Below are 26597 nucleotides of genomic sequence, written 5' to 3' on the forward strand. Positions count from 1 at the left end.
CCAGACATTTCCAGCAAAGGAGGCCAGTGCAGTGACAGGACAGAAATGAGTGTCCATCGCTTTACCAAAGCTGCATGCCTGCTGGGCAGAAGGTGATTATTTCTCTGGAGAGCACCCTTCCCATGGAACCACCCCTTTCTTGTAGCAAAACAAATCTCAGTTCTTACATGCTTAAAATAAACAGGCTTGCAGAGTCCTCCCTGAGTCAGACCATAAATTAGCCAACTCATTAAAAAAGAAAATATTTCTACAGTGGATGAGCACAGGAAACCCCCCCCCAATAACACTATTTTAACCAAGTACCTGTGGGCTACTGTACCTTGGGGTATGGAGGTGGGTTGGTAGGAGGGCTCAGAGAGCTGGTACGTTGGCAAAGTTGGCATGGCACTGGGTGGGAAACCTCCAGGGATCAGATGGTTGAAAGCCATCAGTTGGTTGGCTCCTGCCTGCTTCCTCCATCTGGCACGACGATTGCTAAACCAGACCTGCAAATGTTTTAAACATGAACATTTGATTTCTTCACATTTAGTACAGATGTATCAGAAAGAATGGCATTGCATTTCAAACACGGGCCGTGTCTGAGATGAGGGATGCAGAAGATGCATACTGAACTTAGTGCTCCTAGACAAGAAAGTTGCCCTTGGCACACATTTCCATGGTCCAACAGATTCAACACAGGAATTCTGATCCCTAGTTTCCTCTCAAATTCAGCCTCTCCTGAGAAAAAAGCTGTCTACTCTTTCAAGCTTTAGTGGTTTTAATCACTATCATTACTGTTCCAGATTTAATGACAAAGGGGAAACCTCTCCATTTAATCTAAGTGCCAGCCAAAGCTATTTCATCTGTACTGTATTGTCTTTAACTTGCTGACAAGTTAGTGGCATCACTTAATGCACTGTTAGAAGGTGCACATACTTACATATTGGGATAATATATTGTCCTAATGACCAACAGAACTTCAAGCTTTTAATTAGAAAAATACAAGCCCCATGTACAAAATACACAAATCCCTCCCAGCAAGTTTTCATCTGTTCACATATGTACAAAACAGTAGGTCAGAACTTCAGTACTAGATTAGCATTTCAGAACCACTTTGAAATCCGTTCCCAGGACAGCACACCAACCAGATGAGGTTTGGATTTGTGGGATATTTTAGCTATAAATCTCCTTTTCTTCACATCATTCTCAGGTTGTGTTTTATGCCTTCCAAGTCCTGCATAGTTCTTACTACATCCAAGATACAAAGAGGCAAGACATCACAAATGCTGATATAATAGGAGTTGGAAAACACGTTAATTGTTAATTTTGATATTATAACAATTTTGCACATCACAAATTGGAAGGCCAAAGAGTGCAGGAGTGCCTGGAGAAGGGTGAGGCACATTGCCTTGTTGTGGGGTCAGAGCAAGCTCCTGACTGCAGCTCTCAGCTCCATGGTGGAGCACTGAAGGAAAGAATGGTTGGTTCAGGTAACAGAGACTGCACACATTTGTAAACAAGCAGCCAGTTGCTCATAATCCTACACCCTGAAGCAGCTGTGGTGCTCATCTATAGATACAATTCATTAGATAAGACCTCAACTGAGTGTTAATATCTGGTAAAGTAGATCTGCACAGCCTGTAAGGCAGCCTGGCCTGAAAGCCACTGAGGCACATTAGCTGATGAGGCACTTATAGATGTGTTTGTACAAGATGGGACTCTGATCTGTAACCCTTGAGCAAGCAGCCCTTGCTGGCTTATGAATCAGGCATCACAGACTGGGATTCTAAGTGTAGCACCATTTATAAACCATGAGTGGCCCTCACACTAGAGGGTAACAACCTTTTGGGCTGCACTGTGGGCTTCTCCTCTGCTTGCTATTTCATGACAGGAGTGGTGGGACTCACTGGGCCATCTGGTTTCTGCCATAGGCCATCTGTCACCATGTAGTTTGCTCTGACTTCAGAATGAGATGCTCAGTGCACACAGCTGCCTCCTCCTTTGGCTGCAACATCTACTCCTCAATTATACACTCCCACTCCAGTTTAAGATCTAGGACAGAGGGATAGGTGGAGCCTGTGTTCTATGTCACAAATCCCTCTCTTGTTGTTTTGCTGTACATACTGACCCCCCCTGTCTCCACATGAACCATTTCTGAAAGCAGCTGGAAAGGACAAGGCACCAGGGTGGAAATGCAAAACCCACCATAAGCAGTAGCTGAGAATGGGTCCAGATTCAGCCTGTAGAGCAAGAAAGGGACCTTGCTAAAGATCCACAGAACACTTAGGAAGGATAATGGAGGTCAAAGAGTGACCAGGGAACAGCAAACCCTTGTTGTAATTAGCTGACCCAGGCCATTAACTCTGGCTTTTTGCCTTGACACTCTCTCTTCTTCAGGTCAAGAGGGTTATCTCATGATCTCCAAGTGCTTTGGCAACACGAGCAGAACTAGGCTACATGAATAGATTTCACTCAGGAAAGTGAGGTAACAAGATTTTATATTCTCTACAGATAAGCATTTGCCTTCAAACTCCAGATAGTTATTAAAATGAGTCAAATCTCAAATTTTAATTCAATAGTAAGCAATTTGCCTAAATGACAAGTTTTCTTTTTTTATTTATGGTCAGATTTTTGGCTCATTTTGTAGACTCACATTTTTTCCACAACTGCAGCTGTGTATTAAACATCTCTGAAAGGAACACACCCAACAGTATCAAAAAGTCTGCAGCAGCCACACAATGGACATCCTTGCACAGAGCTTTGTTGCCACCTGGAGCCCCATTATCCTGAGTTGGACTCTGCAGGGGTGCAGAAACAAGGCTGTGCACTGCCACTTCAGTCCTGTGTGATTGGGACGTGCCAAATGAGTGCTACTTGATGGGCACCCTTGTCACGTGGCACTGGCACAGTCCTCTGGCTTTCCCTGGGGGCAGGAGGGCAGATGGCACCTGACTAGCACCAGAGTTAGTCCAAAATTAACTCACCAAAATCCCTTGAGCAAGTTCAAAACTGCAGAGGAAGCCTTACTGCCACTAATACCACACAAGTTCATCACTACAGAATGGTAGAGGCACATAAGAAAACAAAAATACAAAAGCCACCAAATCAAGAAAAAGTTACTAAAAAATAAATAACTGAAACCTAAATAACTGAAACCTAAGTATTTTATTTACATTTTATGTAATACTTATTAAAATTAGTCAAATCCCACACTTTAATTGGAAGCTTGAACAGAATTGTGAATGCTGAATTCAGAACATATTCAGAATGTCATTTTAACTAAAATTATTGGGGTTTTTAAATCATAATATTTCCCTTGGACTATATTAATCATAATATTTCCCTCAGTCAGTTGCCTTGATCTATTTCAAGAGTCCAGAATTTTTTTTCATTTCTTAAATCCTCATGTAACATGAAAAATTCATGTACAATACTACCACTAAAGAAACCTTGAAAAACTTTGCTAATCTCAAGCCAAGATTTAAAAATAAATTCAGTCACCACAAGCCAGTGTGTCGGCTTAGAAACATATTGTAAAAACCTGGGGGAATATTTTCTTTTGTTTATACATTTCCAATATGATTTAAATGCAATGTCTCCTTATGTGCAACAGATTTCAACTTCCACCAACATAACAAAATTCTCATCTTATGAGTGGCCTTTTCATATATAGCAGGCCCCCATAGGATGCTCCTTTCTCCACAACCTCCATTTGAGGGGCACAATCATCACCTGGCTGCAGGGATGCTTCCAGTACAGAGCAGCCCCTGGAGGAGATCCCAAGAGTCATCCTGTGAGAAAGTGCCACCCTGCAGTGGGCACAACAGAAATCAAACTCTAAACTATCTAAAAATGGACAGAGGAAACACAGTTTGGCTGAGGGACCCAAGCATTCAGAAACTATGTCTGCACAGAAGCCAAGTCACACTCACTGTAGTGAAGCTTGGACTCCTCGGTTCCTATGTCACTTTGAAAGATGGAATGTAAATAATCCAGATGATTTGGAAACAAACTTGAATCTCAAAGTCTGGCCAACATTTATAGATCAAAAATAGAACCGAAGAGGATGAAATGCAGAACAAAATGGGGGGAAAGCAGCACTTTAAGTACTGGAAGCTCAAGTTTTCCAAACAGCTGGGACTGGACTGACCCAGAAAGAAATCTCTCTGCCACAGAACATAAAAAACCAATGTAGATGGATAAGGTGAACTAATAGGTTTCTTCCATCTCTATTTCCTTATATTTGGATCCTGCCTCTTATTATCATTTTTTATTAAAGCAGTTTGCAAGTGATCATGCCAATATCATATTTTGTTGATCTCAACAGGATATTCGTTAGAAGATGCATTTATTCACTTGGGAACACACTAGTGTAATTAGCCTTGACATTTCGACAGTCTGATCATAAACACAGAGTGCTCTATGTGCTTTTAAGGCAAAAAGATCTCAGATTCAACAGGGAAAAACATTCAAGATGTGAATGTTGCAAAAAAACCGTGGATATTTTGTTATACAAAGTCCTGACCATTGCAAGCACCAGTGCCAGAAACACAAAAGTCGAGAGACTGATATATTGTTAATGGCACTTCTAATTTTAGATGGATTCTAGATGGGGGGAGGGAGGAGTTGGTTTGGTTTTTCCTCATGATATTTTTCATGGTAACTGCTTCCCCCACCCTCTTATTCTCCACCTCTCCCTTCCCACAAAATTCATGTGTTGAAAACAAAGTCTGACCATCCTGGAAGCCAGAGTCGGCGGATGTTCCACCAGGGAAAGAATGTGGGCTGTGCCAGAAGCAGCAGGGGTGCCTTGGGAAGGGAGGAGGCTGAAGAGGAAACTGCAAACACAGCTGAGCTCCAGCAGCCCAGGCAGAGCTGACTCTGCTACCTTTGCAAAACACGGCAGTGTGACTGCCACAGACACCTCCAGGGTCTGCTCCTGCAGTCCCTAAGATGCCAGGCCTCGCTTACTTCAGCAGCCCTTCAAGGGCATGCACAGGAAATAAGTTTCTTATCCTCCCTTTTCTTTGTTTTTGCACTAGGGTGAGTTTCCATCCTGGCTCACCAGGGTATCAGTACTATGAGCTGCAGGGAGAGCACAGCCAGGGAGCAGCCATGGGATGAAGAAAGAGTAGAAACAGAATTGTATTTTAGCACAACGAGTTGAAAAATCAGCATGACTGTGACATCTGCACACCCCCAGCCTCATAGGGATAAGGTCCACTGCCTACAGATGCACACCATGTTCCCTCACAGCATCCCAAAGCCTGCTGAGAGCAGCCTGCCGTGGCCACCAGAGGGAATGTCACAAAGCTGGGGCTCCGTGCCTGTCAAAGCCTGCTCTTTATGGGCATGGGAAGTGATGCTGTTCAGGATACTACGAGTTATCAGTGTGCTAGAAACCAGCGTTCCTTGAAAACATACAGGGGGGGGAGAAGAGAATAAAAGGGGAAAATATACCAAACAAACCCCAAAACAAAACAAAGAAAACCCCACCAAAAAAAAATAATCCAAAACCAAAGAAAGTCAAAATGAAACCAAACACACCACACACAAAATAAAACAAAAAAAAAAAAAACAACACAGACTAAAAGTCACTAGCCTGTGACAAAGGGAATAGGGACTTCGAACAACCTCCCAGTGTGATCCAACATGCTTCAATCTCTTAGGTTTCTTTGAGAAAACTTTGACTCAGTCCTACAAAAATACTTCTACAACTCTGCAGTGGAATAGTTCTAAAAATTATTGAGTAACAAGCAAATTGAGCTGCGTATTTATAAGTTAAAGTGACACTAATTAGAGCCCTTAGGCAGCAGGGACCAGAAAGAGACAATCAAAATCACATCCCTCTTTTCCTTTATATTTAAAAATGTCCTCTTGGGCCCACATATGAATGCAGCTGGTTAATTTACCCATAAGAATTTCCCCTTTACAGGGGAGGGGGGCCATGCAATTACAGGGTTATCTACTGCAATGATACACACAGCAGTTTCTTTCTTTAGCCTTTTTATGATGCAAGAGATTCAGTCTCAAGAAAAGGCATCAGAAATCCTCCATAAAACCACATCAGGAATAACTAAAGATCTGATGAAAGTGAATCTTGAGTGTTCTTGAATCCATCCTGCATTCCTTTGCCCCATCTTCCCATAGGACTGTGCAGTTCAGTATATGCTCAAACCATTTCAGAGGTTTGAGCAAACTAAGACTTTGCTTTGGCACAGATTCCCCCTCCCCAGTGATTTCTCAGAGAGTGCTTTTCACTGTTTTCTACTGAGAAAATACCACTAAAGCTGAGAAATTGGACTCCAGAGCCTTTAAACTTTACTACTAGCCCAAGAGTCATAACTTCTCTCACCTTTCCCCTTACTCCTCTCCAAACTCTTTCCCTCCCTGCACCACAGTGAGGCAAAGAAAATAATATCCAAGCACAACACTTAAAATACACTTTCTTAATAATTCTTCTTTTAGCTACTCAAGACATCTGAGCTCTTGGGACTTATTTGTTGAGGTTATAATAAAGTTTTTACAATAGCTAACAAGCTGATTACAAGCTTGACATGGGAACATTCAATTCCATGCTAGTAGCCTGGAGAGATGTGCCCAAATTTTCAGACATGCTCTGTTGATAAACAACTTTTTTTTTTTTTTTAATACGTCCTCAAGCAAATCAGTTTAAAGCTGGGATTTGGCTGAGAAGAAACTCTTCAGGGTGGGAAATAGTCATGATTAAGAATTATTTCTGACTTGCCCTTCTTTTTCACCATTATTCATGGATGAAAAAGAATCCAAACAAATTTTTCCTATTTCATTTTGGAATTAAACAGGGGAGCCATGTGCCAGCTGCTTCTCACAGCAGGGCCTCCTGCCCCAAGGATCCATACAGCTGGGGCACTCCTTAACATGGTCCAAATACAATCCAATAAATGCCCCACATTTCTGGCAATTTGGGATGCCTGCCATCAACACACAGCCCCAAAAGATTTGCCAGCATGGCCAGCCCCTGTTGGCCAAGGCAGGTTCCTGGCCAGCCACAGGACAAACCTGAACCTTATTTAGAAATCCTTTGCCAAAAGATTGACGTAAACACTCCCCACCATCGATCTGAAACGGGCCCAAGCTGCTGCCAAAGCTTGCCCAGTTTGTCTAAAAACAAGTCTGCTGTGGGAATCAAACGTGGCCAGAAAAGATACTACCCACTTCATTCCTGATGCCATAACTCCACAGCTCAGAAAGGCCTTTTGATCTACACTAGAGATAAATTCACTTTTCAAACTTGCCTTCAGATTCTCAGTAAAAATAGGCCATGGACCTTAAGGGCCTGCACTGCAACCTAATGATGGTTTTAATGAGGTTTTAAACTGGACAGGTAAAGTACTGCAATTTTTGCTCAAAACATGCAAATCTTAAACTTCACATTCCCAGGGTACCACTATTTTTTTTTCTTATTTTTAAGGGAAAGGCCCTCCTTTGGAACTGTGCTTATCTTTCTGAATTTTATCTGATAATATCACAAGACCAAAGAATTCTCTTCCTTCTGCATCTAATGATGCAGAGAAGAGCAAGTGCCTTTGGGAGAGGCAGCAGAAAAGGTTTTCCTGACTTATATCACATCTAGGTTCAAACACCACTGGGGGAAAAACTCAACAGTCCTTGAGTGGAAAGGTGCTGCAGGAGGAATTGCAGGGAGCATTTTAACTCGTTCTTACACCCAGGGTTGAAATATTTGCCATGATTACAGTTACACATCTCGTGACTCTTACAATGTGGAGTTTGTTGGAACACTTCTTTCCCCAAAAGCCTTTCCTGTTCCCATGATTAGGTACACAAATAACATTCACAGTGTAAAGTCTGTTTTCAGTTGCTTGTTGCTCTCAAAAAATTCCCCTTAGGGGCTGACATGTTCAACTCTTGATCCCAGACCAGAGGCAAGTTTTTTCCTCCACGTCCAAGCAACCAGGTTAGAAACATGCATTTGGTTACCCTTCAGCAGTGGGAAAGTGAGGAAAACCACAGTTCAGTGGTGTAAGACTCTTCCTTTCACGAGAGTAATAGACAGCCTCAGGGAACAGAAGGAAAGGGGAAGCACAGGGTGACAGAGTAGAGAAAACAAAACATGAGATGCAAGTACTACACAGAGGGGCTGAGGGAATAACAAGGTTGATCCAGTTGTTACCAACTAAATAACCGCCTAAGCAATATAAAACTACTGTACAGAATTGGACCTTACAGCTCCAAAGGAAATAAATAAATAAATTTCTGGGCTTAGTTGGATTCAGGCTGCAAGAGCCAGCTCTTTTAGATAATGCTTTATTGGGAAGCAGTCAAAGAGACCTTTGTGTATATATCCATATAAAATTTGGTATCTCTGATCTCTATCATAATGTTACCAAAAAAGAAGTGTGACTAAGAAAGCCTGAATGCTACTTCAGTATGGCTATCCAGCCCTCTCAGCCTCAAGTCTCTCAGGGTTATTTTCTTTTCACAGGTCGTCTTTTATTTCATGCCCATAATACGTGGCTATTTTAAGGGGCTATAGAGAGGTGCTGAATGCTGATAAGGCAAATCCTGTAACCCTTAATCCACTGCTAAATCATTCTGCCAGCCTTCAAGTGTACCAGACAGATGGAGTGCACTAGAAAACTGCCCACAGGCTGGTTACTTCAACCCCAGCTCATCTTTAATCCAGAAAGGTTTTGTTCTGGTATTTTAATCATTGATTGACTGGGAACTCTCTTCCATGCTGGGTTAGGTAAAATATCCATGTCAGAGGTACTGGGGAATTCGTGAGGCTGTAGATCATACGAGCGGTGTGAGACAGGATGCGTCTCGAGGGAACCAAGGAAGCCATGAGGAATGCAAAAAGTCACAGGGTTAAAGCCACATTAAGACAGCTGTTATGTTAATGAGAGTTCTGCTTTTCTTCTAGCTGTGGGTCATTGATTTAGAAAAACATGAACAAGGTCTTTTTCATTTTATCGTATTTTTCACTGAAGGTAACATAGACCAAAACATCATCTCCAAGATCCCATTCGTCTTGCTAACAACATTTGTGAAGCAAGTTATCTTTGTTATGTTTGTGTGCAAATGATTCCTGGGGCTTGATTTGCTCTTACCTGGCCCAAGTCTATCTATGGAGCTGTTTTGCAAGCATTTCACTTAGTAAACATGTTAAGAAGAGTCATGCACAACTGAGCTTGCCTTCCAGACAAATTCATCCACACATCTGATTTTCTCCCACAGTCATAATAAACACTTACAAGAAATGTGGCATGAAGTTTTCTGCAAAAACATTTAGCAGGTAAAAAGTCTGAGCCTTTCAACACAGACACTCAATAATACAGCTGTGCTGCAATAGGTGTGACTGTCTTCAAAAGTCAGAGAGGTGTTTTGTATTGTTTATTTAAGTTTGCACAGTCTGAATGCCTCAGGCCGAGTTTCAAAGGTCAAACCATAATAAGAGTTTTACCAAAGAAACCAAATTCACCTGTATCCTTGGTCAGACCACAAGTCACCACTCATTTCTCTTCCTTTGTTAGATCACATGCTTCAACATCTTGCTTGTCACCCAACCACACACTGGCTTGGGAACGCTTGCAACTCAGACTGATTTAAAAAGGGCGTACTTTTCCCAGCAATTTGTAGATGTCAAGTGGTGAAAGAGCAGCAGAAGATTCTGCCTGTAGTATTAAACTTTTCACAGCATATGTTTCTTTGATATCAAACAGGAGAAGTCCTAATCAAAACTTGAACTCTGGGGTGCAGTTTATTCCAGGATAATTTGGCAGCTACTTTCCTAGGTTTAGACAGCTAAAAATCCAGGCACATACTTTTAAAAAAAATTTAAATCAACTCCATGTTACTGCTCTAGTACATTAGCTTGCTTTAGACAACCCAGATATACATGAAGCTGTGAAGACCTAGAACTTATCTGAGAACTTATTCTCTTTTGAATTAAATTGAGAGTAGGGATAAAAAAGATATTATAGGATTTATACCAAGTCAACTTCTAACCAAAATCTAACCTAAAAGTAAACTGTAGATTCTGCACCAGCCACCTTCCTGACTTGCATGGCTCTGGAGACACATTTTCCTTTAGAAAACGTTTTTCTCTCTTTTTTTAATGCCTGGAAGACCCAGACAACAACAGATGAAATCAGTTATGTTACTATAAACTGGCCCAACAGCTGAGCTGTTGTATGCAGAGTGCTGTCAAGTGCATAAAGCAAACAAGTGGGCATATCAGACTTTTTTCTTCCTCTTCAAAGATTCTATACTATATTCATGGTAAGTATGGAACAATTAATGGAAAGACACAAAAGTTTTTTCAAAGCAGTTCTCTTAAACAGTTTAAAAAAAGTCCATGTACAGATGCAAAAATTCTACAGCTGTAAACAGTGTTGCTTCACATTTTCCTTCTACTCTAGAGCAGGATCATGTAGGAATATAAAAGGACTCACATGCTAACAGAAAAGGAAACTCCTTTCATTAGGCAGCTTTTATTTATTATACATACCTGGACACGAGCCTCTGTGAGCTTGGCTCTTTGTGCAAGTTCTTCCCTGGTGTAAATGTCAGGGTAGTGTGTCCTCTCAAAAGCTCTTTCCAGCTCTTCCAGTTGTTCTGCTGTGAAGGTTGTCCTGCTGCGACGCTGCTTTCTTTTTAAAGGCAAATCTGGTTCAGAATCAATGTCAGAGCCTTCATCAGACTGAGGTGCTGATGCTCAAAAAAAAAAAAAAACCAAAAAAAAAGGCAAAATTAGCTTTAATTAAGGAGAAAAAATGGCAAAATATTGAATCAATCAATGACATCCTTTCATATCTGTCTTGGACCAAAGGCCCCTCACAAACCCTGAGTGAGAACTTGAGAAAAATCAGCGAGAAACAAACCACATACAACATGACCATGAACCAGGAAAGAGGCTTAACTCTTGCAATCAGCAGTTTATAGAGAAATCAATATGGAAACTCCTTCTGGATTTCACAGACATGCAGATAGGGAGGTCACAGACAGGGCCAGACAGATCCCAGCAGCCCTGCTTGTTTCCCCTGGCCATCAAGTGAGCTCCAGCCACAGCTGAACTCAGAGCTATAACTGTGAAGGCAGCATAACCTCTTCCAGTACCCAACCACACTCACTCTTCTCTCCAGTAAATGGTAATGAACCAAAAAAGTAGAATTTCAAAGCCAGTCTTCACTTGCACCAGCTGCTGTCCAGGCAACCAGCATTCCTTCTTGCCTGAGTCTTCAAGGGAAACAACCTAAAGAGGGCAGACACTCCCCAGCGATGCTGAAACTGCTTGCTCAATGGAAATACAAGCATTGCTGCTACTACTTCAGCAATGCCAAAGAAATTATTGATACAGACATTGATTTAATATAATCCTTTTAATGTAATTTATTTGGAAGCAAACTGTTTCTCAAGCTCCAGCTAAAACCCCCCCACCAGGTTCATTTCTAGCTATCTCACATTTCCAATTTCACTCAAGCTGTTTGAGCTAATAAATACAACTAATCTGTTTACTTAGAGCATGAGAAACATAAAGAGCTTTTTCAGACAATTCAGCTGAAAAGTTTATTAATTTCTGCATACAAAAAAAAAAAAAAAAGAACAATTACTACTAGACCAGTGGCTCTTTTGTGAAAGGTGTCTTCATTTTCCAGACAGCATCAATATCTTGGACCCAGCAAACACAGACATAAGGAAAAACTCCTGTGGATCTCAGCATCAATATACTGAACAAACATCAGCTCCCAGAGTCTTATTTGCAGTGAAGGTTTGTCCTAAGACTGGACTAAGAAGTTCTTATTCTTGAGAATATTGTTCTCTAGAACAAAGGAGAATCCCCACAAACATCCTATCCTAAACAGTTCAAGTCCAGTCCTTATTAAACAGGCAATCTAGAGTATCCCAAAATTAACATCATACATTGTCTGAATTAGTGACAAATCCCAAACCCTCTCAGCTAGGGTCCCAAGTGACACCTGCCTTCCTCAGCAACTGCCAAGTCCCAGCCCTGCAGGATGGCTCCACACTGTCATCCAGGAGCAAAAAGAAATATAGACTATTTTAAATGTAGTTCCCTAACGTCACTCTGTGATACAAATCAGCCACCTTAAGCAGAACAGCTCTTACTGCCCAGCTGGGCTGGAGGAGAGCACACCAGCCACACTACCGGGGTCACACCGGCTACACTCTGCCCTTACCTGGTGGGGTGAGATCTGAAACAGAGCTCAGAAATGTCCCTTTTGGAGAGAATTTCTCTGACAAAAGCTGCCTTTAATTGTGTACAATGAGTTAAAAGAAAAGGAAGTTGTCAGGAAGATGTCAGGCGCACTTTCAATGCACTTACAGACTCCACATGTATGAGTACAACCTCTTCACACATCTATGTATATGCTTATAAAAAGCAAGCTTAAACTGTGCAATTTAAAGGGGATATTTACTGCTGAATTCCCTGAATTACTGAAACGAACTCCCTCACCAACTGAGTGGGAAATATCAGGAGATATATCATTACCTTTTTTAAAATGTTTTATAAAGACTTAGCAAAATCTTGACATGTTTCCCTATGCTCTCATTCCTTTCTGCAAAAGAATGTAGAACTAAAACCCTGGCTTCATTTCATTTTCATTTTATTCATTTTATATTTCATTAAGCAGTAAGTGAAAGGCACAAAGGTAAGCCAATAAAAAAATAACTATAGTATCTAGGAGTCTGGAACAATATGTGTAATCAAGGGCAAGAATTTAAAGAGAAAATAGTAAAATTAAAGTAGGGATAAAATGTATATCACATCAAACTACTTTCATATCTATCTGCTTTCACTGACATTACTTTTTGCCAGGCCTGGCTGCTATGTGCAGCTTTATTGAAAACATTGGCTTCTTTTGTCTTATTTGCCCTGTAATAAGAAAGTCAGACAAATGTAATCTCAAAGGATAGCTACATGTCTATACTACAAACTGTACTGTTCTTATTCCTTACAAAGTATTCTTAAATACCACTATCATCAAGGAAGCCTTTATTCTTATTTTTTCATATCAAAATATGATTATTAGACTTTTGTATAGTGAGAAAGTTCAGAGTACTGGCTAAGCACAAAAACTGGATATACCTCAGCCTTTAGACAAGCAATATATATATTATATATGTTCAATAGTCACAGTGCATTGCCCTCTCTAATCAGTATCTCACTAACGTTTCTACTGACTTCCATGATATACAAAGATATTATTCAGCACTGGCAAAGCTGGTGATATTTTAGCTGGGTTATTTCTATATCCATCACCTCCACAAACACAAAACATGCCTATCACTAACCTTTACACGTGTCCTACTGATCCTAATTTTCCAGCCCCTAAAGTCATAAATAGAAGGAGACTCACTGCCATGGGAGATTGCCTGGCTGGGCTCCTTGGGATCACCAGAACCCCTCTTACTATACAGCTCAAAATTGGAGAGACAGCCAACAGCATTACCAGTTGCTGAGTCACAAAGAATAATTTAAAAAGGAATTACAGAATTAAAGAGAAATTATTTGTCCCTTAACTGCTCATGACCTATCTGGTGGCCTAAGGAAATGCTGCATGCCGATTATCACCACAAATGCACAACCCCACTGCCCAATGTCACAGGCATTTGGTCACCTGGAGTTCTGCAACCATCCCTTTTCCAAACACTGTAAATAGACACATGGGGCAAAAACCCAACAACAAAATGACACACGAGGGGTCACTCTGTGGGCTGTTCTTCCTCCCAGCAAGACATTTCATTTGAATAATTAAATAACAATAACATGACAACCATTTAAAGCCCATGCATTAGGGCTGCAACAGAGTGCACCTGACAGAAGCAGGCAGAGGGATTATCATGGAGAGGTTATCATCTGTGACCCAGGGAAGCAGAACCTCTCTCACAACTCTTCACACTCTGTAACGTTTTTTAATAACATATTACATACAGTCTCTTCCTCCTAGTCTAACAGCCAGAATGAATTATGTCTAGCTAGGGATCTCACTAAAATAAGGCAAATTAAAAAAATTTAAAATAGCAAAGGCCAGGGAGGGGTTTGGTAGCAGTTTATTAGCTAGCTACCCTCCACACACCCATCTTCTCAGTTCTTTATTTAAGCAATATTAATTTCACAGGGTTGTCCCCCTTGTGCCACTGCAACTCTGGAGCTCCCTAGGGTGTTCATTCTACTGGCCCTGGGGCTCCCCAGGGTGCTCTCTGCCAGCCTGGGCTTCACTGGGCTGTTCTCTCTGCCAGCCTGGGGCTCCCCAGGGTGCTCACTCTGCTGGCCCTGGGGCTCACTAGAGTGTTCTCTCTGCTGGCCTAGGATTCACTGGGGTGTTCACTCTGCCGGCCATGGGGCTCGTTGGGGTGTTCTCTCTGCCAGGCCTGGGGCTCACTGGGGTGTTCACTCTGCCGGCCATGGGGCTCGTTGGGGTGCTCTCTCTGCCAGCCCTGAGTCTCCCCAGGCCCTGGGGCTCACTGGGGTGTTCTCTCTGACACCCTGGGGCTCCCTGGGGTGCTCTCTCTGCCAGCCCTGGGGCTCACCATGGCAGCAATGGCTGCCGGCGCCCGTCTGATCCCCACAGCCATCCCGGCCGAGGAGAGGCGAGTGACCTCCTCGTGTTTGCTCGGGTGCAGGCAAGGGGAGTGCAGCGGGGCCGCCACCCCCACACAAACCCACAGCAAATGACAAATGACACTTTCTCTTTGTGATCTTTGGGATTTTTGTTGACTTATTTGGAGGCTTTTGTTGGGTCCTAAGAAATGGCCTGTGGCTGAGGCCTATTGGGCCGATTTCCACGCTCCATCTGTGGTATCCATCAGCGGGGCCTTTGCCCGCATTCAGGGCTCTGACACCTGCCTGGCAGGATGCGGGAGGCACAAAGGCGGCTGCCGTGGAGGCGGGGGCGCTGGGCCGGGGGGCTGGGGAGGGCAGCCGGGTGAAGGGGATGCACAGCAGGGGTTAATCCAGCTCCCCCTCCCCAAACCTCCGCACCTGGAGGCGTCCCTCCAACACTGCCTCCTCCAGCAGAGGTGAGGGGCTCAAACAGCCCTCCTCACACCGAGGGGGACTTAAGGAGGAAGGGGAGGGAGGGAGAGCGGCAGAACTGCCCCAGGATGGGAGTGTCACAGGCACCCGAGGCGCTCCCCAAACACACGGCTGGTGTTGGCTCCCCACCATGGAGCAGTAAGGCATTCCTGCCTGCATCCTTGTTTGTGTTAGGGTAGGCTTTCAGCAGCTGGCTTTTAATAGTCAACAAAACAGAAACACACCAAGCATCCTTTTCTTCCTCAAAATAAAGTCCGCAGGAAGATAAAACAGCATCCTTATCCCTCTCCTCTCCTTCCCTCTCAGCAGTCCTGTTTAGGGGCAGGCTCTCATATCCATACAAAATATAATGAAGGCTCTGAAGCACCTCTCCCAGCACATCAGCCCTTCCTTTTTCTGTGTTTGCCTGAGGAAACATGACGCCAGGCTCCCCCCTCTCCTCCTCCTCCCAAAACCTCACTGTCACAGCAAGGAGCCATTAAAAAGAAAATACGCCCTGCCAGGTCTGTGCTAATCAAACCAGGACAAATAAACTCTGACACTCAACAACTCCCCGAGTGCCTGCAGCCCAGGGAGGAGACTACAGATTAGTTATGAATATGGCAGGCAGCAGGGGACGAGCTCAGGGGTCCCGAGTCACCCCACAGCCACCTGTGAGCTCTTTAGACACAACTGAAGCTGTGTTTATCTAAGATAAAGCATGCTTCAAGGAACAGGAGAGCACTCCCAAAGTTTAGGTTCTCCCCCCCAAAGCACTTTTGGGCAAGGTTACTGTTACTCAGAGCTGCAATTTTACCCGATTCAATGTTCATTTTCTGTGCTTCGGCATCCATGGGATAAGAGGACAGAAGGGAAATTTGGACACCCCAAATTTCACCCTATTAAGTCACAGCCCAAAACTTATCAACTGGACTCCTTTTCTTTGAGACAAAAAACAAAATCAGCTTTCAAGAAACAAAGAATGAAACAAGAAGCCACAAAAGATTTCTCAGATGGGTTTATAATAAAACATGCTAATGCTGCTGCTACATGCTTCTTTTTTCCTATTAAAAGTGAAAATTTAGGAACCAGGAAATATATAAAGAAATTCTCAACCTTGCTAGAAAGCAGCAGAGTACCTGATACAATGGAAATAGCCACAAGTAGAAGAATTGCTTTTAAGCAATTCTACTGGCATTTTGACTATGATATATCAAAGAAGGAGAAATGAAACCAAAAAGAAAGCCTCTGTTCTAGACAGGAATATCGCTCATCTAACAGGGATTAAGTCACACTTCAATTACTCCTTTGAAAACCGCTGCTATTTGTAAAGGGCATACTTACAAAAAAAATTATAAATTACTTTAACTCCACAGACACTTAAAAAAAAGTCTGCAGTGAGAGAATAAGAGAAATGTTGAGAAAATATGTTGCTACTTAAGTAAACTCGTTAATAAGAGCAATTAATCCGTTGCTGGAATTGGAAAAGATCAAGCCCATATCCTGTGAGCTCTAAGCTGAAAAGTCAGCACAGAAAGGAAGCAACCACCACAGCAGTGATAAAAGTGATCTTCTTGAGAAAAATGGATGGTATTTTTATGTTGTTTGGGCTGATTCACATAGAGAAATGTGCTTTGTACGGCAAAGTGAAAAGGAAAACAGTAGCTGCAGTAAAAGGAAAAGGCCAACAGTGACTTTTATTTACAATTACCAAGAGACAGGCTATTATTGACCATATGTGCCACAATCGCCCTCCTTATCATGGGTTGGCCATCATGTCCACTGGGAGCTGTTAATGAACTGGGTAATTGAGCTGCTGACATGTGTTACCAAAACAAAACAATAGGAAGAAGAGACAAATGAACATTTTATTTGCCAATCAGAGTAGGTTCCGCTTTTCAGAGAACTGTGCCTAAGTAAGTGGCTGAATACATAAAACAGTGCATTGAAGGCAAGCAGATGCATGCACAATAATGGTTAACTGACAGCCTATGGCCCATCTGTGCTTAACATTTTGTTAAAGAAATTACTTGACTTGCTAAAGAGACAAATCATACAGCTGCCCCAAGTGCTGCATTATAAGAGATAAATCATTAGCTAAACTGTTTCATGCTTAAAATGACAATGCATATTAACAGTTATGCAGGGACATTTTGTCAGCACAGCTTGATGCAGTTATAAGTGACAAAAAATGTGACAGCTCATAGCTATTCAATGATTTCAAGTTAGAAGAGAATGACAACACTGTGAAAACAATTTCACCGCATAAACAATAGACAATTCACAGGCTCTTCTTTTTTAAAAATATATTAAATTTTTTTTTGCAATGATGAAATAATATGGAAAAGAAAAAAATGCACAGTGTCTAACTGTTCTGCACCATTAATCTGCTAGCATGTACTTCATTCAAAATCACAGAGCATCAAAAAGGAACACATTCCATTTTAAATATCAAAGACTGCATCGCCAGCACTAAGAATAAATGGCTAATTCTCAACTGTGCATGAAAGGATAAAGAATTTCTAGAGTGAAAGGAAGGGAAAAGGAAACTGCAAATACAACTACAAAAATCTCTTCTTATTCCCCCACCTCCTTTGCCAAAAAGAGATTTGCTTTGTTGATACAAGTAACGCTAAAGTACTTACCAGCTTTGCATGTGAGTCTGATCCCAACTTTCATTGCTGTAAATTTGCATTGGGGGATTACTACAATTATTACTATTATTGTCATTATTATAATTATACTTATTATCATTATTTACATTACTATTATTAATTCTTATTACTTACATTGAAAACTAAATATAAAGGAACTGCAGTTAGCACTTCGATCCTATGTCCAGGGAGTACATACACACGTATAAAAAAAAAAGTCAAATAAATACTGTGATTTGGTAAAACTCATGTAGCCTGTAGGAGGTTTCCCTGTGGTTTCAGAAGTTTGTATTTATATAAGGGTTAGCTCAGGTTTAATGACTAAATAAAATTTAAGTCGCTACAGTTTTCCCCACGAAGCCAAGACTTCCTCGCTGACTGTGCAGAGTTTCCATTCACAAGCCTCACTGCTCTGCTGTTTCTAGCGGTACACGGGCAAAGCTGGACCCAGGCAAGCTTTGCCCCTTGCCGTCTGTCTGTCTGTCCGTCCGTCCTTTCCCGGCGGGCCCGGGCGGAGCGCAGCGAGCGGAGCCGGCGCTGCGGCACCGAGCGCGCCCCGAGCGGCTCCGCGAAAGCGGCAGCACGAGGCAAAGGCTCCGCTCGGGGCTTCTCTCCGCGAGCTCACGAGTGCCCACGTCTGGGGGCTTTTCCAGCCCTTCCCACCGGGAGCATCCCTGGGAACTGCATTTAAGTGTTGCGGCGTGTTGTCTGTTCACTTACGAATACTAGGACATTTCAAGGAAAGACTTCCAGAGGATTAAAGAACTTTGCCTCCTAAATTTAAAAAAAAATAAGGAAACCAAATAACCTCATTTGGATTTATGTTTCTCCCAAGAAACTTTAAGAATTTTAGGTGATATTTTAATATAAGACAGGGAGACTTAGGAGGAAAGTGAAATCTCTTGCAGAAATCCCAGAACATATTAAGAAAGGATTGGTGTCATGTCTTCAAGCCAGTATCAGCTGATGGAAGAGCTGATTGATAACCAATTAAGACTGAAAACATTGAGTATCCTGGGAGATGGAATTTGTCAGCTGAGAAATTAAATAAAGCAAATGAAGGAGTCTCTGGATAAATAATGAGACTGTATTAGTGAGTTAAAGCACTGCAAATAATTGAGTTGTCAGCAATCTCACAATTGTCTAAGGCAATGCGGATTTTTCAGAAGAAAAAAAAAAATCTATAAATTATATTTGCCTCAATCCTTTGCAACAACACCATGCAAACAGAACTCCTAAAGTTATATGAATTGATCAAACTACTGATCACACCAAGATGGAAAATGCTTACAAGCATTTTTCAACATCAGCTCTGTATCTCTTCACTACTTCCACTTGTAGTAGTGCTAAAACATTTTTGAAGAAAACAAAAACTGTACAGATGGCTAAAGTAAAAAAAAAAAAATAAATTTAATAAACTTCCTATTTGTCTTAACTAGTTCTAGCACCTGAATTAATAACATTCTTGATTACAAAAAACACTAGCACAGCAAGCTGTTATAGATAGCTTCATCTCCATACCATGATTACAGTCCTCAAAGTCTCAGTGGGAAATCAAGTTTATCATCTTTTCTTAAACCCACAGCTGCAGCCAGACTGCCCCTCAAGCCACTTTTACCCACTACAGAAGTACACTGAGTATTATGACCATTTCTATTTATCGCTTTCAGGACTAGGAATGGCCAAAATATTTCCAGATGGTTTTTTTTTCCTTAAATAGAATATTGGTTTTTGTCATTGAATACAACTCCATTTCCTCTAGAAATTACTTAACTCAGCAGGAGACTTTTGTGAAACAAAACTAAAAGTACTGACATTTTCCCCTCCACTTTTCAGATTTCAGTCAATAAAAATACCTTATTTTTCACCAAATATTTTTCCTGTGATTGATTTCCAAAGGCACTACCTACTCCTGCAAAATACTTATTTTCCAGCCAAAGCTGTTAGTAACTCTAGGTCACTTCCATCACAACTACATAAGAATTGGGGTGCTGACCTCAAAATCCATCATCTTCTGTCATGAAACCTGGTCCTACTGGGTATTGAGCCCTCCAGTCCCACTGGTCAAAGGCAGCCCCTGCCTTTATGGTTGTTGCAGTGTTTGGGATAAAAGGACCCTACAACAGGACAGCAGCAGGGTGCTCAGTACCTCTTTGTGTTACTCCCTGTGGGGTTTCTCATTCCAGCCCCTACTTTGGGTGCCAGCATGGGGAGGTGCAGGACTGTGCCCAAGACTCCCTGAAGCACACAATGCTTTTTCATTCATTACAGTGCCTGCAATGCTGTTACAGTAATTACCTTGAGTCCATCCGAGAACTGGTCACCTGCAGGTGCTCCTTGTTCCTCACCCTGTGAGGTCTGCACGCCCATGAGCTCCTGGCATCATCCTTTAATTACATTTCCTGGGGACTGTCCTCTACCAACCTCACAAAAGCTATTGGAGCTCACAGATGTCACCTGACCAGAGCACTGCCATAACACAGGCACTAAACAAACACAAGAAAATAAAGCACACACACAGTGCTTTGAGGACATGGACCCTGGCTTGCTAATAATGAAGCAAGGTATACAGATTGCCATCTATTCCCAAGAAACGGGGGAGCTTTGTTTCCAAAGAAAACTCACAATTTTTCAGTCCAATTTAAAAAAAAAAAAAAAAAAAAAAAAAAAACCAGAACAAAGCCCCCCACCAGCTGATGTCAGAGCAGTCAGCAAAAGGGAGTGATGGGCTGTGCTGGCCTGCAGCCAGCCCACAGCACCTTTATAGCATGGAAAATGTGCCTGCTGGGAGCCACTCTGGATCCAGTCTCTACACTACAGACATATGTAATTCCCTCACATTTGCTCTCATTTACTGCTTGTTGACAGATGCTGATAAATACTCTTGAAAACCTGCAGGAAAGATGGTTGCTGGTGAATGCTTAATGGCAGAGATGTCAAAAATTATTTGACTAAATATACACATACTTAATATCACCAGCTCTGAAACCTCCACATATATTAACCAATTTATAACTGTCTCTCTGAATTATTTGCAGCCCCAAACCCGAAAAAGTAACTCTGCACCAAATTTAGTGCAATAAACACACTGGCTTCTCTTAACTGTTCACCATCACATACAGCAGAAGTGCCAGGATGCCTGTTGATGAGTCCTGTAGGCTTTGCTTGGACACTAACATTACAAAATATATGTTCACTCATTTCCTTTTTTTCTACTCCCACAGTGTCCCTACAACATAGGCATCCAGAATTTCAATGACTTAAAATTATGTGACTGTCTAAAGAGAGTATTTAAGTGATATACAAGGTACAAAACCATACATACAACTTATTTGCTCCCTGCCATTCCCAAGAAAAGATATTCTGAAGAATCCAGCTCTACATTCCCAGTGTTAAATGCAAGCCACATTGTGTCAGTGGTCTTTGAATCTACCCTTGAGACTCAGATGTAGCCCTCACCCACCCTCAGGCATCAGGAATGTTCACACTCAGAGAACACAAGGTTTTTACTTTAGTTCCTTTTACCCAAACGGGGAACCCAATGGAAAAACCCTGCAGGTTTTTTTTGGAGAATGAAGAGGAGCTCACTTTCTGATGATCTCCCACAGACTGAAAATCAATGGTTTCATTAAAACTGATCATTTTACCCTCCAGAAATAGGGCAAATTCTCAAAGATAACAGTGAAAGTGGCTCCAAATCAGATTTGCAATATTTAAAATTAGAAGGGAAAAATTGCCAAAATACAAACAGATGAATCCAGAAAAGCTAAAATACAGTCTTTCATCTCTGTAAAATCAGCCATCTTAAATTGTTAGGCTGTAGGGTTAATTGATAGCATCTATTTAAAGGCTCTCCCTGTTTCCCCAGAAGTCCTCAACAGTGGGAAGCAGGAGAAGATCTGGGAGAAGCTTCATGTCATCAGTAAAAATCCTGGCTCCTGCTGCATCTTGCCTTTCAGTGCTCTGGCACCACACAGAGTTCCTTTTTGCTTCCACTTGTACTCAGCTAAGAGCACCACAGCCTGCAAGCACTCTTATGTGCACTGCTGGGTACCCAGGAACATCACAAGTGAGAGTCCTAAAAGCTCCATCACAAAACACACAACAAGGGAGCTTTCTTAGGTGGGAATAAAAGTAGTCCTCCTTGTTTCTAATTTCTCCTGAAAACATCATATAGCACATTCAAAACCAAGAGGTCTTCTCAAAAGCACTCTGCAGAGTGCTTGGCATTTTCCGGCCACCATATGAAAACATAATAGATCCTAAAATGGAAGCTTGAGTTACTCATCTTGTAAATCCAGACTGAAAGAGAAATACCTCCATGATGAATACTGGAAGAACATCAACCACTAACACAGAGCCTGCCTTCCCTTCCTATGCAAACAAGCAGCACATATTTTGCTGGGCTTTTCTAGGAAGCTTAGAAAAGACAAGCATTCAAGCCCAACTGAATTTCAGCAAAAATCATGCTCTTTCTTTTTATTTGACAGCAAATTTTTAAAATGCTAATTTTTTCCTTCAATTCATACCCTATGGATTGTGAGATGTGATTCTCTGCCTGCTTTAGGTCAAACCCTGCTGAGAGCCACATCAAAGTGGTTAATACAGATTAGGAAGTCAAAACTTGGCCTGCAAGCCAGCCGGACAGAGCCCGAGGAGGGGCCTGACAGATGCCCCAGATGCGTCCAGGGGGAGGCTGCCAGAGTGAACCCTGCACAATAGCAGAGAGACAGCAAAGAATAAAAGCTGCACACTGCCAGCCAGCCTCCCGTGTCTGCAAAGGAAAACCAGCATCAACGGACAAACCAGTTCTTGGCAGCTTTTCTAAGTGGCTTCCTTTTTATTGTTAGACAAGCAGGACAGGGAGATCCAGGGTCCCAGGTCTAATCCTGCCCAAGGGGATCACAAAGCACAGAAACAAATGCAACAGGGTTGCCCTGTGAGGGTAGTGGACTTTTTGCCTTTGTCTACTGTTGGCCAAGTAATCAATGAGTGTTCCTCTGTGCCTGGTAGCATATAAATGTGTCTTTGGACTCACAGCAGAAGCCTAGAACATTTGTTGTCTCAATAGACATCAAATGAGACAGGAATTCTAGAGGGGCTTTGCTACTGTGACAGCTTGCCATCACCTGCTGCAGTTTCTGGATACCAGTGAGCTGAAACCAGTGCTCATCATAGAGCTCAATAGCCTCCATCTCTACTTAAAAGTCTAAACATGTCTGTGCACCTTCATGTGCTTACATCATTAGGTCCTTTCTCCTTTAGAGAAATCCAAGAGTTGTGTTGGTACAGCTCCCAGCACAGTGGCAGTCCATGAGTAGGGCTCCTGTTTACCATGGAAATACAAATAACAACAAGTGGCTGAATGACAGATGGCCTGGAAACATTTCTGATGTTTTCAGTGACAATTGCCTATTCAGATACTCCAATCAGACTTTCCAAATCACAGTCTAAGGGCAGTTGCAAACAATATTTTACAAACAAACTTTGACCCAGGCTGTGTTCTGATGAACATCCACTTAATTCTAACACACATGATCACATATAAAAGGATTAGCTGAAATGTGCAGTGGAAAATTTCACAGTGAACACTCAGATTGGGATCTTCAAAGAAGAGCCTGCATCTGTCTTAAAATTAAATAACAGTCATGCTGCTCAGGTACTAGAATTTGTATTGCCAAAATCCTTGCACTTTTTGAAAGTCATCTTCAACTTGAAAATTGTTTTGCAAAATTCAAACATCCAGAGTTTTGGGTTTTTTTCCTATCTGACTACTCAGGAAAAGAGTTTGCAAAAAAGTGTTTCAATCCAGACAAAATCTCATCCAAGCTTCCATAATTTGTTTTGCGTTTTCAATCCCATATCACTTCGAATTATTCCTATAGAGTTCTATATAAGACACGAAACCACTACAAGTGCCATTAAGATTTATTTTTTATTGGGATCTAACCCAAGAAACCTAATTACAACCAGGGTCTGTGTAAGGAAGGGTCTAGACCATCTTCTGTCCAACTTTCAGCAAGTGGGACATCATTGCCTGCCTCTGAACAGTAACACATTTAACTAGAAAGACAAATATCAAGCATCTTTGCCTGCAGGAATGCTATTGCATTGGAGACTTCAATTTTCATTATAATCTGGGACCATCAAGGTTCAGTAGGAGGTTTGTGATCTTTCTAAGCAAACCTGGACTTCGTTTTGAATAAAAAATGGGCCTATTTATGGTTTTGCATCAAAGTCATGTGAAATGTCTGGTTTTGCATGGATTCAATTAGAGACAAGCCTAAGGCACAAAAAGTTCAGATCCTGATCAGGATCCAGACCCACCCAAAGCTGAGGGACATTTAGACTGAGTGACTTGGTTCTTGTCCATCTCCGATTCCAGCACGAAAACCAGGTGGGACTTGCAGCAAACCCCAGATTTTTGCAGCTTTGCTAGCTTGGCATGCCAGCAGCAGCAGGAGGGCTCCTATGACTTCTGATGGGATCTGAAACCCATGAGACACTGAGTCCCTGCAAACCAAAACTGTGGCATCTTCCCAGCTCCCACAATTAAGCTTTAAGCCATAAGAAAAAAGAAAAGCCAAATTAACAGCCCTATTGACAGTTTTATAGACCCCTGAGGGCTCTGCCTACATCCAAAGACAGTGGGGCTTTTCTAAATTAAAGTGAATTAGCAATCAAGTTCCTAAGAAGGATTCATTTAATAAATTAAAGGGCATAATTCAAAACTATTTCAAAAGTAATCCCTTGACTACAAATCATTCTCTGTACAGTGGGAAAATGGAACATTGTCATTCTGATGCTTGTCTTAATTGGCATTCAGTTGTTTTCCTCTTTTAAAGTAATTGTTTATTATTTTAGTGGGCACCATCTTGTAGTAAACTAATGCTGCCATAAGCTTCATTAGGAACATGATAAACTTAAGTTACTTGGTTAATTTTTTCAACCAGAATTAGAAGTAAATTTGATCCTGTTAGGACACTGAAGGAAGTAAGATTGCCACAGTCCTCCTTAGCCTTGGAGTTCATGAAGACACTGAACAAACTTTTAGCTTTCTGAATTCTGTGCCACACATACAACGTGGTTTCAGAAGTCTGTTCCCATGACACAGCTCACATTTTTTAGCAGAACTCTGTCAAGACCAGGCTCTAGCACAAAGTATTTTACAGAGTTTCAACTCTCAGTTTAGCAGAAAAGATATTCTCACAAAGTCAACGCCACATATTTCCTGAGAGCTTATATCAAACTCAATGCAGCTACCATTAGAAGTGACGACTTACTGACTCCCAAAAAGCCTTTCTCTTTAATGTGATTTCCTGTGGTAACACACAATTCACTGGAAGGCCTTTGCACCTATTTAGGAACAGGCAGACTTTCAAATTAACTTTGGTGGAGCCATGACAGATTATAGCAGCAAAGGTTCAGCTGCTCTGCCTTTTGGGTATGTTTCCAATTCATGTCATTTCATGCTTTCAAACCATGGTTGCAACTTGGTGAGAAAGGGAATATTTGCCCTTCTCTTCATTTCACATTTTTCCTTCCAAGCTTTCTCCCCCGCCTTCCCAATTCTGTATTAGCAGGAAAAACCCTAAAATCTAGTTAAAGTCTTTTGTGAAAAAAGAAAGGAGGAGTCATTTGTCTTCTAGAGGGAGAGGCATGTGGGCATGGCAGTCACTCAGGATGCTTTAGAGTGGAGACCAACAGAACAGTCTAGGAGACCAGTAGCTCCTTCTATATTTCCACTCTTCAGAAGGTTCAATGAGTGCTTGAAAAAAGACAGATCATAAACCAAACAAAAACCCAACACACACCCCAAAATAAGCCCCAAGCATCTGAGTTTTACTCTCCCACACTCCAAACACCCAGTACAGCGTAGCTAAACCGATGAAATGGAGGAACTTGGAGGACCTAGAGAGGTCTGGTTGCAGCTTTTACCTCAGTGCCAGGGAAACACACTTCCTTCCTAATGCAGGGACATGCCCTGCTCATAGCAGACAGGACAGGCACTTTCTCCCTTACTCCCAACCAGGAATTCCATCTGGAGTCAAGAAACTTCTAGCAAATATTATGTGCTCCCAAAAAAGTCAGTTTTTTCCGATTGCCAGGATCCAACAGGAAAAGCATTTTGTCTAAACAACATTGAAGTTTGTTACAGCTCAAGGCTTTTTCTTAAGACTTTCCTCATATATTTTACCAGCACAAAATTCAGAAAGATTTAATGAAAAACTTAATTAAGAGGCTGGGACTCTCTGTAATAACTGCACTGAAGAGCAGCAAGCACATGACTGTTTTCCTGAGCATGCCAAGGCTTTCCACTATGCTGATGTCTCTGGAGCTGAGGACTTTCCAATGCACCACATGTGTACTAAATGCACAATTCAGGTCTACAATATTCACACTATACAAATAAAGGTCCAACAGATAATCTCTCTTCTGTCACCTCTTGTCACACTGGTTCCCAGAAATACTCAGTTATCATTGCACATTATATTCCAATCGCCATTCAATGCAAACATAATGGGCTTCAGTGAACACTCATATTTATTATTCCTACAACCATGCCATTCTCCTCCCCTCCAAAGCATAAGCAAAGTTGCACCGTTGAAACACATCTCTTTAGAAAGTCAGGCAAAGTGCTCCTAAAGGCATCAGAATAACAGTTTTTAAAAGAACCGTATTCCATTTTTTCTTTCTTTTTTTTTGGCCTGTTTCAATGGGGAGCATCTTAGCGTGGAACTAAAATAAGTCAACACCACGCAGCACAAAAGATTGCAAGGATTTTCTGCAGCATGGGCTTGTCAAAGCAAGTAGGCAGCCTTTGTGTGCTCCGGCACAGCAGGAGCATTCCTCCAGGTCTGAGTGGCGGAGCGCCCCCGGCCACGGCTGCCCTGGGCGCCGGGGTTCCCACACCCAAGGCG

General features: G+C 42.0%; 1 protein-coding gene across 2 annotated transcripts in view; it reads right to left on the minus strand.

The window, feature by feature from the left end:
* The window catches only part of PAX3 (paired box 3), a 74863-nt gene that overhangs the window by 14197 nt on the left and 34069 nt on the right, over positions 1-26597 (minus strand). The window contains exons 5-6 of one of the 2 annotated variants that reach the window (XM_063166410.1): positions 10493-10692; positions 320-485 (exon numbers count right to left, since the gene is read on the minus strand). In XM_063166410.1, coding sequence (XP_063022480.1) covers positions 320-485; positions 10493-10692 — 366 coding nt within the window. Of the gene's footprint in view, positions 1-319; positions 486-10492; positions 10699-26597 lie in introns of both variants that reach the window. The other variant, XM_063166409.1, reaches the window with a different exon arrangement.

The sequence above is a fragment of the Melospiza melodia genome, chromosome 12, assembly GCF_035770615.1.
Source record: "Melospiza melodia melodia isolate bMelMel2 chromosome 12, bMelMel2.pri, whole genome shotgun sequence".
Classification (NCBI taxonomy): domain Eukaryota; kingdom Metazoa; phylum Chordata; class Aves; order Passeriformes; family Passerellidae; genus Melospiza; species Melospiza melodia.